The 13202-nt window shown below is 56.1% G+C and overlaps 1 protein-coding gene across 1 annotated transcript in view; it reads right to left on the bottom strand.

Moving 5' to 3' along the window:
* The window catches only part of LRRC38 (leucine rich repeat containing 38), a 35255-nt gene extending 22317 nt beyond the window's left edge, over positions 1-12938 (bottom strand). The window contains exon 1 of the mRNA XM_047872066.1: positions 12278-12938. Within this exon, the coding sequence (XP_047728022.1) occupies positions 12278-12938 (661 nt within the window). The remainder of the gene's footprint in view (positions 1-12277) is intronic.
* Between the last annotated feature and the right edge of the window lie 264 nt (positions 12939-13202).

The following is a 13202-nucleotide window of genomic DNA, read 5'->3' as shown; positions in this document are numbered from 1 at the left end:
CTGCACCTTCCCGTTACCCTTTCTGCCCCTTGACCATCCCTGGTGCCTCCCAGGGCGGTCCTGCATGGCATCCACACTTCCTCTTTGTAGAGATCTGTGAGTGCTAAGCGTCCTCCTTCGTGACGGTCATTTCTGTGTCTGCAGGTCTTACCGGGCCTAATTAAAACAAATCCCAGCGACATTTAAAACAACCCCATCTCAGGGCACCTGGGTGGCTCCGTGGGTTAAGCGTCCGACTTCGGCTCAGGTCATGATCTCATGGTGTGTGAGTTCGAGCCCCGCGTCAGGCTCTGTGCCGACAGCTTGGAGCCTGCTTCCGACCCTATCTCCAAATAAAGTCATAGTCTGAGTTACTGAGGGTCAGGACTTGCACGCCTGATTTGGGGGAAACATAATTTAGCCCACAGTATTCTCTTTCTCTTTCCATTCCTTGCGGAAGAATCTGCAAGGCCTCCTCAAGTCAGGGTCCCAGCAGGCGAGTATGGCCCACCCGCATGGGTTATTGGACGGGAATCTAACCGAGGGGCTGTTTACAAAGGTGTGGACTGGCCTCCGGAAGTCAGCAAGGGGCAGTGAGGTAGCCAGGGCTCTGCCAGGGGGACGGGGCGGCCTTACCTGACAGGATAAAGGGATAACCTGGCGAGGCAGGAGAGCTGCGGCTAACGCAGATGTGTGCACCTGTCACGTGCTGTATTAAAAATAAAGGTAAGGTGGGGGAGGGGGAACATAATACTTCCCCACTGCACCAACAGGGAAAAGCACACAGAGGAAAAGGAATAAATTCAAAACTCTAGGACATTCTGGAAAAGGCCAGATGATAGAGACAGTAAAAAAACAAAACAAAAAAAATAGTGTTTCCCAGACAGGGGTTCCGGAGGGAGGGGAGAGGAATAAATCCATGCAGCACAGGACGTTTTTAGGACAGTGAAATTCCCTGTGTGATACCACGATGGTGGGTACATGACATTATCCATTTGTCCAAACCCATAGGATGTACATCACAAAGAGTGAACCTGGTGTAAGCTATGGACTTTAGTTAATAATAATGTAATAGTATCATCAGTTCCTCTATTGTGACAAATGGGCCAGACTAATGCAAGGTGTCAGTAATAGGGAACTGAGCCGGAGGGGGTTTATGGGAACTCTCTGTATCATCTGCTTTATTTTCCATAAACCTGTAACTGCTCTAAAAAAGTCTATTAATTATTTCTTAAAATAAAACAAAACAACTCTTTCACCCAGAGAAAAATCACCAGTGGCACTTGGCTGCCTCCCTTTTCCACTCATTTTCCCGTGGGACCTGGTTCTTTGTCCCGGCCTCCCCGGGGGCTCCCCACAAGCTTCCCCAGCCTCCCCGCCCCTGCACTGGCTGGGCAATCTTTTCTCTCCGCACGACCCCCTCCCTCTGCTCCCGTCCCCACCAACGAACATTAGAGCTGAGGCTTTTCCATCATCCAGCAGTTTCTGTGACCTGGAACGTCCGCCCTCTCTCCTGTGTCCCATCAAGGGGGTACAGAGCATTGGCCGCTGGTCGCTGTTCTGTGGTTCTGTCTAGGGGGCCGAAGACCTAGAAACCATTGTCTTGTCATTATACTGTGTTGACAATGGCCCTTCTCTTTCGCAAATGCTCCCCAATTTTCTTCTAAAGCTTTTTCATGTCAGTATTTCCCTGATGACCCGGGGGGCGGGGGGGAGGGTGGAAGGACAGACGAAGAAACCAAAGCCCAGAAGAGTTAGCGACCTGCCCAAGTCAAGGGGGTGGCATTGGGGGCAGGATGTCCTCACCTCGGCTCTAAGCTCCCAGCCCCTCAGCGTGACCGTGGGCAACTTTCATTTCTGATGCAGACAATCATTTGTGGTGGTTGTGTTTAAAAACAGATATTGTCTCGTTGGCATCTTGTGAAAAAGCAAGGCTATCCTGATAACTTGGAGGGGGGGTATTTTTTAAAATTTTTATTTGTTTATTTTTGGGAGAGAGAGCACAAGTGGGGGGGGGGGGAGCAGAGAGAGAGAGAGAGCCAGAGACAGAGAATCCCAAGCACGCTTTGCACTGTCAATGCAGAGCCCGACACGGGGTTCGAACTCATAAACTGTGAGATCGTGACCTGAGCTGAAATCAAGAGTCAGACACTTAACCGACCGCAGCACCCAAGCGCCCCTAACTTTGGGGGGTCTTTTCTTGATATCGAGAGGGAGAAGAGGGGAAAATACTCTTGTACCTCCTTATTTAAAAGACAGCTGCTGGCGGGTAGGACCTGTGGCAAGGGAACCCATCCCAGAGATTCTTGCTAGGAGCTGGGGTCCCTTTGGACCCCTCATCCTGTGACCTGGACGAGGCTGACTCAGGAGGGAACAGAATCAGCCAGAATCAGAGCAAGAAGGAGTCCTCACTGCCATCTAGCCCGGGGGCCAAAGACTGGAAGTCAGTTGGAGGAACACAGCCACCAGCTTGTTTGGGGAGTTCCAGTGGGTGCTCTAAATTATCTTTCATGCACGGGTTCTCTGGTTCTGCTCCGGCCCCACCTTCTCCAGTGACTCCCACCTGCTACCCCGAGGGGCCTCTGAGGCGATCTAGGGTCCCACTGACAGCTACAGATGCAGCCAGGACCGGGACCCTAATTCCTGCCTCTTTGGTTTGGGTTCACCTCTAAGGATCTTCCCTTTAATCCCGAGGGGTCTGATGCTCCCTCAAGGTCCTGACCCTTGCCCTTGGCATTTATGCCACGACCAGCCCAGAGGATGGGGGTCATGGGGCACCAGGGGCTCTTCACTCTGCAGCCTCTGAAGCGGACAGGCCAGGCTGAGAGCTACTGGGAGGATGTGCTGTAAAAACACAGTGTCCACCTGCGTGGGTCACCAGACACTTGGGATTTGACCAGCCATGCTGAAACCCAGTGGGATTTGTAAGGCTGTGTGCATATCTGGTCTGTGCATCAGCATTTCTATGATCTGCATAAAGAGAAAAAAAAATAGCTCCTATGTGTGGTGGTGAAGGAAATTGCACTTTGAGCTTCTTCATATGATGTCACTCGAGGTCAAAGGGCAGATGCCATCACCTGTATTTGACCGAGGGGACACTGGGACCCAGAGCATCAGGGGATTTATCTGCCATCAGACAGTTAAGTGGAAGCACGGCCACGGTCACAGATGCCTCATGGTGGCTGCCCAGCCCCCCACGCCCTGGCAGCCCCTGGTACAATGTCACCGCGGCTGTACCCCCAGCCGACTGGACTGAGAGGGACAGCTCCCAAACGGAGCCAGACACAGCCTCCTACGGGGACCTGGAAATCGGGACCAACAGAACACAGTCTCTCCCGCCCCCCGCTGGCCTCTTGAATGGAGCGGTCTGCTTTTGCCACGTGGGTGAGGAAGTAGAGAGCCTGTCAGCACGTGGAGGGGAGAATAAGGAAGTGTGGGAGGCAGACATGAGCGGGACAGAGGCCCTGTGCTCCCTGTGGCCTCCCAGGTCTCAGCCACAGCACTTCCTGGGGCCCGACGGCCTGGGACCCAGGCTTGCCGGTGACACCCCACATCCTCACCAGAACCCCTTCTGTTTGCTCCAGATGGAATCGGCTTCCGGTTCAGCTGAGACCAATGGCCTTGGTGACACAAACTCTGTCCACCGGCCGCTCACCTGCACCTTGCACAGCAGAGAATACCAGGGCACTAGTCGCCCCAGGACCCCCAGATGGCTGCCCCTTCGTCCTGCCAGCGGTGCCCCAGCAGAGAGGCGGGCACAGCTGCACCCCCCTCCTCCTTCACAGTGGAGAGCCCGAAGCTCAGGGGCCGATGGGGTCTGACCGGGATCACACAGATCTGGTACACGAACCCGCAGAACCTCCCTTCCAGGCCTCTGCCTTTGCTGAAAGATGCTCTGGATAGCCTTTGCCGACCACAGTCGGAGAGGGCTATGTGCTGAGGACAGAAGCCAAGGCCAGTGATCTCTGTGACAGAGGCCTTGGGTGCGTCTGCTCGCATATGCCACGGCCCCACCGAGCCCCTTCTGCGCTGGGCGTGGCCCCAGGTGCTGGGGACACAGCAGCGAGCATGCTGTTCTCTGGGAGCTCGTGTGTCTGCAGGGACACGAGATATCTCGTGGACAAGGTAGCGTGGACCTCGTGGGTGCTCTGACATAAACGCAACAGAGCTGGGCTGGGGGTGGTGCAGGACTACCTAGGCAGGGGGGACAGGGGAGGTCTCGGAGGCGGGGGCGTCCGCCTGGGGACCTGAAGGTGAGGGAGATACAGCCATCTGAGGAGGAAATGTCCTAGCGGGAGACACAGCAGTAAGTTCAGGGTCCTGGTTGGACAGTGACACTTGGCGTGTTCCAGGGACAGCTGGGGGTCGGTGTGGCTAGGGTGGGGTGGGAAGGGACGGGGGAGCAGGTGGGGGTAGGTCTTCTGGGGCATGGGAGGGAGCTGGCTTGTTCTAAGCACAGGGGAAGCCATCGTCCAAACATGCCACATCCTGTACCAGCCTCTGAGGGTTCAAGGAGGAAAAAGACGTATCTCGTGTCCTCCGAACAGGCCACTCCTGTGACCTGGCAGTCTCAAGCAGTGGTCACAGAGACAGTACAGGATCCAATGAGGTCACACAGGAAAGGCTCCCAACCCAGCCTCGGGGGCCAGAGGGCTGGAGGCTGCGAGGCTAAGTAGGAACCAGAGACATAAAGAAGTAAAGGTGGGGGAGGGGAGGGAGGGCGGGAGGGTAGGATCGGCGACCTGTGACGGCTGCGGCAGAGCCCTGAGGGCAGGAGCCCAGGACAGCTCCCCAGGACCTGGGTCATGCACCCTGCGGTGGGCCTGTAACGCCCACGTTCAGGACAAACGTGCTATTCTGCAAATTGCGTCCCTTTCGGGTCCTCACGACAACTCACATAGGTCTGTGGAGGTCCTGCTGTGCTATCACTGACACAGCCAGCCCGAAGGTGACGAGGCCTGCCAAGCCCTCCCTTCCACACCACATCCAACACCACGAGATTCTGGGATAGCGGAAACTGGACGGGCCACTGGCTGGAAGGCTCACTCTTTGGGTATGTGAGTCAGCTGGCAGCCAGCTAACGGCAATCGGGGCCTCTCCGAAAAAAAATCCCCAACTGTGTCCCCCAGGGCTGCCCTAGTTGGACAGGAAGGTAGGTCCGCCGTCCTACGTTGCCCAGCGATGAGGCTGCCCTTTGAGTTAACTGACAGAACGGCACAACCAATGTGACATTTCCAGAGAGATCCCGTGTTTGGGACGAAGCGGCAGGCCTCGGCCGGGCTCTCCTGGGAGCCAACAAGACAGGGCGAGGTGGCCTTGTGTCACGTTTTCGGCTCACTCTCCACCGGGACTGCAGACCCCGGTGCCCGTGAAAGCTGACGCTCGGCCCTGGATGCCGGTGGTGACGGGAGAGGTGTCACCCCGTGACTCTACTCTAAATAAGAGATGAGTTAAGAATACACCCGCTGGTCACAGGACATGCACAGACCCGTCAAAGGCACGAGGGAGACCACCTGCCTAAAGGGAAGAAGATCTCAGTCAACCTCCGCCAGGAACGTGGTTCTCAGGTGTATAAACATACCCAAAACATCCGCTCGAATGGGCAGATTAAAGAAAGAAGATATCCCTGTTTTGTCTGCTGGGAAACAGGTTTAAAAATAATAACACATCACGCTGGGAAAGACGTGGCAAGACAGGTCTTCCCTGCCTGCCAATGGTGCCACCTCCCTAGGGTGCCATTAGGCAAAAAACGTATCCAGACCAAAAACGTATGGTTTAACCAAAAAACGTATGGTTAAAACAACCACAGACTTTCACCCTGCATTTCCGCTTCAAAGAATTTGCACCGAAGAAATGAAATACCAAGAAGCATCCACAAGCTTTACATGTGTGGGATGTTTAGATCAGCACTGTTTATATACCAAAAAAAAAAAAAAAAAAAAGATAAAAAGAAATAAATCACATTTCTAACAACAGGAGACAGGTTCAACGAATAGATCCATCAAATGATGTATTCTGTGGCCATTAAAGGTTACATTTTCGGGGCACCTGGGTGGTTCAGTCAGTTAAACGTCCGACTCTTGGTTTTGGCTCCGGTCATGATCTCACGGTTTGTGAGTTCAAGCCCCGCATTGGGCTCTGTGCTGACAGGGCAGGGCCTGCTTGGGATCCTCTCTCTCTGCCCCTCCCCAGCTTGTGTGCGCTTTCTCTCTCTCTCTCTCTCTCTGTCTCTTTCTCTCTCAAAATAAATAAACTTAAAAAAAAAGTTACATCTTCTAAATCTTTTTTTTTTTCACGTTTATTTAGTTTTGAGAGGCAGAACGTGAGCGGGGAGGGGCAGAGAGAGAGGATCTGAAGTGGGTAGGCTCTGAGCTGTCAGCACAGAGCCAGATGCAGGGCTTGAACTCACGAACCGTGAGATCATGACCTGAGCTGAATTCAGACGCTTAACCGAGCCACCCACATGCCCCAGGTTACATTGTCAAAGTACTGTCATGACAGGAAACTCTCACAACCCAATAAGAGAAAAAAACCATCAGTAATAAGATCTATAATACCACAGCAATTAGTTTAAAACTATGTATGTGTGCGGGGCGCCTGGGTGGCTCAGTCGGTTAAGCGTCCAACTTCAGCCAGGTCACGATCTCACGGTCCATGAGTTCGAGCCCCGCGTCAGGCTCTGGGCTGATGGCTCAGAGCCTGGAGCCTGTTTCCGATTCTGTGTCTCCCTCTCTCTGACCCTCCCCCATTCATGCTCTGTCTCTGTCTCAAAAATAAATAAACGTTAAAAAAAAAAATTTTTAAAAAACAAACAAACAAAAAAACTATGTATGTGCATAAGAATACGACCGGAATAAAATACAGCAAAACTTTAGTAGTGGTGGGATTTCGGGTGGTTTCTATTTCCTTCACGATACTCATCTATATTCCCCACGTATACAAGGAGGCTGTTATATTATAATTGGGAAAATCAAACTGCTTTTATTTCTAAAGAAAAAGAAATACAGTCACCTTGGAGTCACCTGCAGCCTCGAATTACCTCCAGCAAAGCGTCAGTTGTCGTCCCTTTCGCTGAAACACTGTTTACTTTGTCAGTATGACAAGACGTCCCCACTCGTCTGACCAAGGCAGGCCCTCATTATGTCTGACATGAGAAAAGGAAGTAGGTTACCGGCAAGTGGGGGCAGCTCCCCCAGCGAGCAGTGAGTCGGGGCTGGAAGGAGGGGTTAGTCATGTCACTCGTCCAGGACCTTGCCTGTCACAACACCCCTTCCTAGAGAGGGCTCGGGGACCCCCAGGAGCTGAGCCCCCCAAACGCTTGGATACTCCAGGCACTATAGTGGACCTTCTCTAGGAGGCTGCCCACGCAGGGGACCAGGGTTACAGACCCAAAGCATGACCTGTGGCCCCTCTGTCCCCCTTCCCACCCCCAGCCCTTCCTTCCCTCCCTATAGCTGCCTGTGTCAAGGCCTTGGGGTACAAGATAAACTCAGATCGCTTCGCTGGGACCGGGGGCTGTGACCTGCCGGCCACGTGCACCGTGGTTAGAGACGGTGAAAGAAGATGTCTAGGCAATTTGGCCTCCACCTGGGACCCGCATGTGCCCTTGAGGCACTCTGGGGCGTGGTGAGGGTTGTGGACAGTCTGCGGGCTCCATGCACCTCTGAAGTGGAGCACAGACACAGCCCCTTGCCTGTCCCTAGGGTTTCTCAAACCCAGCAGCCTTTCCTCCCTGTGGCTCCCAGATCTAGGCTGGGGACAGGTGAGGCGTCCTGGGAGCCCCGAGTCCTGAGTGCTCTGCCCCCACCCTACGACACAGAGACCACAGCCCCCTAGATTCCAGCAGAGGACTCTCTAGAGGGACCTGGCCTCCCCTCACCTCAACTTCCTGATCCTTAATGAGGACAAGATCCCTCTTCCTTGAAACCATCGAATTTTAGAGTTGGAAGGAGCCTTAAAGTCCGCCTACCCACTCCTTTGTTCACAAAAGAAAAAATCTGAGATACTGGCACATAGCTAATGAGCTGCTTACTGACCCAAGACAAGACCTTGGGTTTCTAGAGATGCAGAGGCCCTCCAGGGCTCCTCCTACCTGCAGGGGCCTCCGTGTATACTGAAAGCCCCAGGGCAAGGGGTTAAAAATGCAGACCTTGGGCCCCTACCTGCAGCGGCCTACTCAGTAGGCCTGGGGGCCCAAGAATCTCCTTTTCAACCAAGCTCCCTTGTGTCTTCATTCCCAATCCATCTCACTGGGCTGCTAAAGAGACCAGGTGCTGGGCCAGCACGAACCTTTAGAGCTCAAGGGTGTTACCTTGCTGCTCCCTCTTTCCAGACACTCCCACCCTCTCCCTCTCTACCCCGCGGCTCGCCTGAGTGGTTGCTGAGGACTCTTGCTTCCAGGTCTGGAGTCCTTTCTACCTAAAGAGGGATGGTCACTGTCCCCTTGGCAACACACTGTCCCAACCTGCCCGGAACCCACTGTCTCACCAGACCAGGTGCGGGATCTGGGGCTGGAAGGTCCGCCAGCTGTCACCCAGGGCAATCAGAGACGGGGAGGGGGGGGGGAGGGGGGAGGGGGTTGGGGATATTCTCGCCCTCCTCCCTGATCGCTGCCCACCAGAAAGAATGAGGTGTAGGGTCAGGCACTCCTGAGTACAAACTCATCTCAGCCACTAACCACATGACCACAAACCGCCTCTTTGCATCTTGTTGGGTAAACTGTGGGCAAAGGCACCTGCTGGGCCCAGTTGTATTAAAGGGGGTGGCACTCGTAAACTACAAAGTGACGCACACCGCAAGGTCAGGCCAGTTATGTGGAGCCAGGGTGGCTCAGTTATGCTGAATTTCAGAAAACAACAAATAACTTTGTGTGTAAGTATATCCCAGGGGCTGCGTGAGGCATACTTATACTAAAATATTATGCATTATTTATCTGAAGTTCAGAGTTAATTAGGCATCCTGGGGGAGGTGTCCCTTGGTTGTTTGTTTAGGTTTGTCAGCTTTGTTTGTTTTGTTGCTAAGTTGGCTGATGGGCATTCCAGCAGGCATTCGGTCTCCTCTTCCTTCAGACCCAGCCCTAGCCCGGCAGTCCCTCCTAAGGTCCCAGCCCCAGCCCTAAGCCCCAAAGGAGCCTGGATGGAGGGGACCCGTCATCCCCAACACGTCCCTTCCTCCCAGCTGTGGTGTGGTCTGTGAGGGGAGCTCTCCCATCAGCACAGCGGCCGCACGAGAGGTTCGCCTGGCAGATGAATGTATTTTTGTAAATGTCTGAGCCTGTCAAGGTCACTTGCTCTGCTCCTTTCTGCTTCTCTGGGGGAGGGGACAGGGAGGCGAGGAAAAGGCAATGAGGACAGGATCCCTTTGCTCCTGCCTTTGAACCCCCTCCCCCTGGGGGAGGCAGGGCACTTGTCTAGAAAACCCTGCAGCTTGGACTGACTCCACGAAGCCCGATTTTCCTCGGCAGGAAGTGGGTGGCCACATCGTGGCAGGGGGCTGGAAGCCTTGAGGTCCCCGTGTGCCCCCCCAGCTGTTGTTAATTCTCGGTGCCCTCACCTCTCCGGGCCTTCCTGTTAAAACAGGATAATAACAACAGCACTAACACTTCCACAGGATTGCTGGGTGCCGGGCACTGTTCTTGGTGTTTCATAAACCAAACCTCTTTAATCCTCCCAATAACCCCAGGAGGTGGGTGCTAGGCATCATGTCCATTTCACAGAGGAGGAAACCAAGGCCACCCAACTAGCAAGAAGTCGAGGCAGGATTTGGGCCCAGTCTGGTTCCTCAGCCACGCTGCCCTGAGCCTCTGCGAAGACGCAAGGCGGGAGGAGGAGGGACGGGGCGGCTGGCTTCCAGAGAGCACCCTTGCTGTGCTAAGCACCGCTGCGCCCTCGCCAGAACCGACCTTCTTCAAACCTCACCGCAAACGACGCGGGGGACACTCTTACTGCATTCTGAAGGCAGAGGCAAGGGAAACTGAGGCTCAGAGAGAAACGTGAGTCAAAATCGGAACTCAGCTCTCTTGCGTCGAGGCCCCGGGCTAGTTCCCTCGCCACGCACCCCGCTGTGGTTCGCGGTTCTCGGGACGCCGCTCTGGCCACGCTCACGGCAGCCCCCACGGAGACCACGCGCTCCCTCCTCGCTGCCTCTGTCCTCTCCCCGCTGAACCAGACCGACCGTCAGCCAGGGCCCGGACTCTGCTCCTTGCTCTGAACCTGTCCATCCTTTCCCCCGGCCACACATCCCCATCTGGTGTCCCTTTTCTTCCCTCTATCACAGACCCTGGGAGGAATAGCACCTTGCTGTCTCACTGCTCTCTACTTTCGCCCACATTATCCGGTTTTGATCCGGACGACCACGCGGTCAGATGGGCCACCCTGCATTATCCGTGTCCCAATTTCACATGGGAGGAAGACAGGGCTCAAAAAAGTTAAGGGACCTGGCCAGACTCACCCGGTGTTTTACACCGGGACTCAAACCTGTGTGTTCTGACTCTACATCCAGGGTTCTGTCGACACCTCAGGGGTCAATCAAAGCCCTTTCTTTCTTTTTCTTTCTTTCTTTCTTTCTTTCTTTCTTTCTTTCTTTCTATGTTTACTTATTTTTTGAGAAACACAGAGAATGAGAGCATGAGCAGGGGAAGGGAGGAGAGAGAGAGGGAGACACAGAATCTGAAGCAGGCTCCAGGCTCCGAGCTGTCAGCACAGAGCCCGACGCGAGGCTCAAACCCACGAACTGCGAGATCATGACCTGAGCCGAAGTCGAACACTCAACCGACCGAGCCACCCAGGTGGCCCTCAAGCAAAGCCCTTTAGAGATGAGGAGTCTGAAACCCAGACAGGGTATGAGCCCTGTGCGAGGTCACAGCCATCCGTGGCAGAAGTGAGACTGAAATCTAGAGCCTCCAACTCTATAACACCTTGCCCTCATGCAAGTGGAACCAATGATGCCAACTCAACTACTAACAGGGCTTAGGGAGGCCAACTCCACCCAAAAGCAAAGGCAGGAGCGGTGAGAACCAGTGCGTACCGCCATCCCACAATGACGTTTTTATCTGGACATTCCGGTCTCCCGGAGGTGGGGAGGTGCGGAGAACCAGGCAGCTGAGTGAAGGCAGGTCAGATCTGCTTAGGACTTGCTCACGTGGCAGAGCCGGCCTGGGCTGAAAACGCCAGCTCAGGGGCCTGCGTCTGCAGGGGAGTGATTGCCCCCGACGCCTGGGGGCCGTGCTTAGGAAAGTCTGGAGTGAATAAGGGATCACAGGAATTCAGGGCATAGACGAGCAACGTCCTTGAAATCGCAAGAAATGGAAAAAAGATACACCAAAGCGAAACCCGCATCTATGTCACCTATTCTAACGTGTGACTTACAGCTCTGGGTCCCACTGTGCCAAAGCCTTGGGGGCAAGGTGGGAGGCTTCGCAAGGTCACTGCTAGGACTGATGCTTACATGCTCGCCAGTGGAACACTGGAATCCACTGAGGGTAGGGACATTCTGCCTGCTCCCCATCCTGGGGCTCATCTCTGTGGATGCCGGGGTCCCCTCTTCTCAGCTCTGCCTCGCTTCAGGGCCCCTTAACTTCTGTGCCCGCTGTGTCCCCATCTGCCAGAGGGGTCCGTATGCCCATGTCGCCACTGGAAAAGCACGCCAGGAAAGGAAAGGGGGCACCGGCCTGCAAGGTTTTTATTCCGCTATTTCACATCTGGGCTGCAAAGCCCCAGAACTGCAAATCTTTACTGCATCACTGGCTGTTAAGCAGGCTGCCATCACTCCTCACCAGAAAGACCTCTCATCCCTCTCAGACACCAGAGCTGAGAAACAGACCTGCTCAGGCTCTGGAGGCTGCCGGAGAGCCCTCAGAATTGGCTGGATCCTTCCACTTTCAGCGTGGCGAAGACGGCACCCAGCTCTTTCCCACACGGGAGGGCGTCTTGCCCTTAGGAGGGGCCCCTAAATAATCTGTACCCACCAGGACTAGGACCCAAAGCCCAATGAGTCCATCTCGGACGTGGGTAACAGAGGGATGGTAGGTCCCTAACTTTGGAAAGTGAGTTGTTGGAGAAACAGGTGTAGAAGCATGGCATCCGGGCCCAGAAACCCCAGAGAGTCCAGATGCGAGCCGGCCCACCCGCTGTCCCCGGCAGACCTCCGGGCAACGTTCAGGCTGGGAACCTGCCTGCACCACACTCCTGGGGCAGTTGCTCTGAAGCACCCAGTCCCGCCTCGTCCGGGCCGGACCCGAGGCCGCCTGCTCCCTCCCCGTCACCCCCAGCCCAGGGTACGGTCCCGCCTGCAGGCTCACCTTTGGGCAGCTTGGACGCGTTCTCCTGGATCCAGGAGAAGAGGTGGGCGAAGTCGCAGTCGCAGAGCCAGGGGTTGCCGTCCAGACGCAGGGTGCGCAGCGCGGGCAGCGCGGCCAGGGTGGCCACGTTGAGGCTGCGCAGGTTGTTGTCGTTGAGCTCCAGCACCTGCAGCGACTCCAGCGTCTCGAAGGCGGCCTCGTGCACGCCCGTCAGGTTGTTGTTGGCCAGGCTCAGCTTGACCAGCCTCCCGGCCGAGCGGAAGGCGCCGGCGCCCAGCTGGGTCAGGTTGTTGTAGCTGAGGTCGAGGAAGGCCAGCTTGGCCGAGCCGCTGAACGTGCCCTCCTCCAGCGAGCGCAGCGAGTTGTTCCTGAAGTCCAGGTAGACCAGGTCGCCGTAGAAAATGAAGAAGTCCTCGGGGATGTGCTGGATGCGGTTGCCGGCCACCAGCAGCTTGCGCACGTCCAGGGGGAAAGGGTCGGGCACGCTGGGCAGCCCGCGGTCGCGGCAGTCCACGGTGTGCGGGTCGGTGCAGGCGCAGCCCGCGGGGCACGCGTGCCCGGGCCGGAGCAGTAGCAGCAGGAGGAGGCTGCGGACGCCCAGCGCGGCGGCGGCGGCGGCGGGGGCGCCGGAGGGGGCGCGGGGGACGGCGGGGGGGCGCATGGCCGGGGGGGACCCGCGCGAGCCGCGGCTACGCGGACGTGGCTCTCGGGGCGAGCCCTCCCGGCGCGGGGCGGTGCGCGGGGCCCCGGGCGGCCGGGCGCTGGGAGCTGGAGGGCGGCCGGGGCGGGGAGGGCGTGCGCCCGGGCGCGCGGGGGCGACCGAGCGCGACGCGGACGGACTGGGGGAGTCCGGGGCGGCGGGGACGCACAGGGGAGAGTCGGGGAGGGAGGGGCGAGGACTCGCGAAGGACTTACCCGGACAGGA

Source organism: Prionailurus viverrinus, chromosome C1 (assembly GCF_022837055.1).
Source record: "Prionailurus viverrinus isolate Anna chromosome C1, UM_Priviv_1.0, whole genome shotgun sequence".
In the NCBI taxonomy this organism is placed as follows: domain Eukaryota; kingdom Metazoa; phylum Chordata; class Mammalia; order Carnivora; family Felidae; genus Prionailurus; species Prionailurus viverrinus.
The sequence above is the reverse complement of the archived record's forward strand: the minus strand, read 5'-3'. Positions and strand labels throughout refer to the sequence as shown.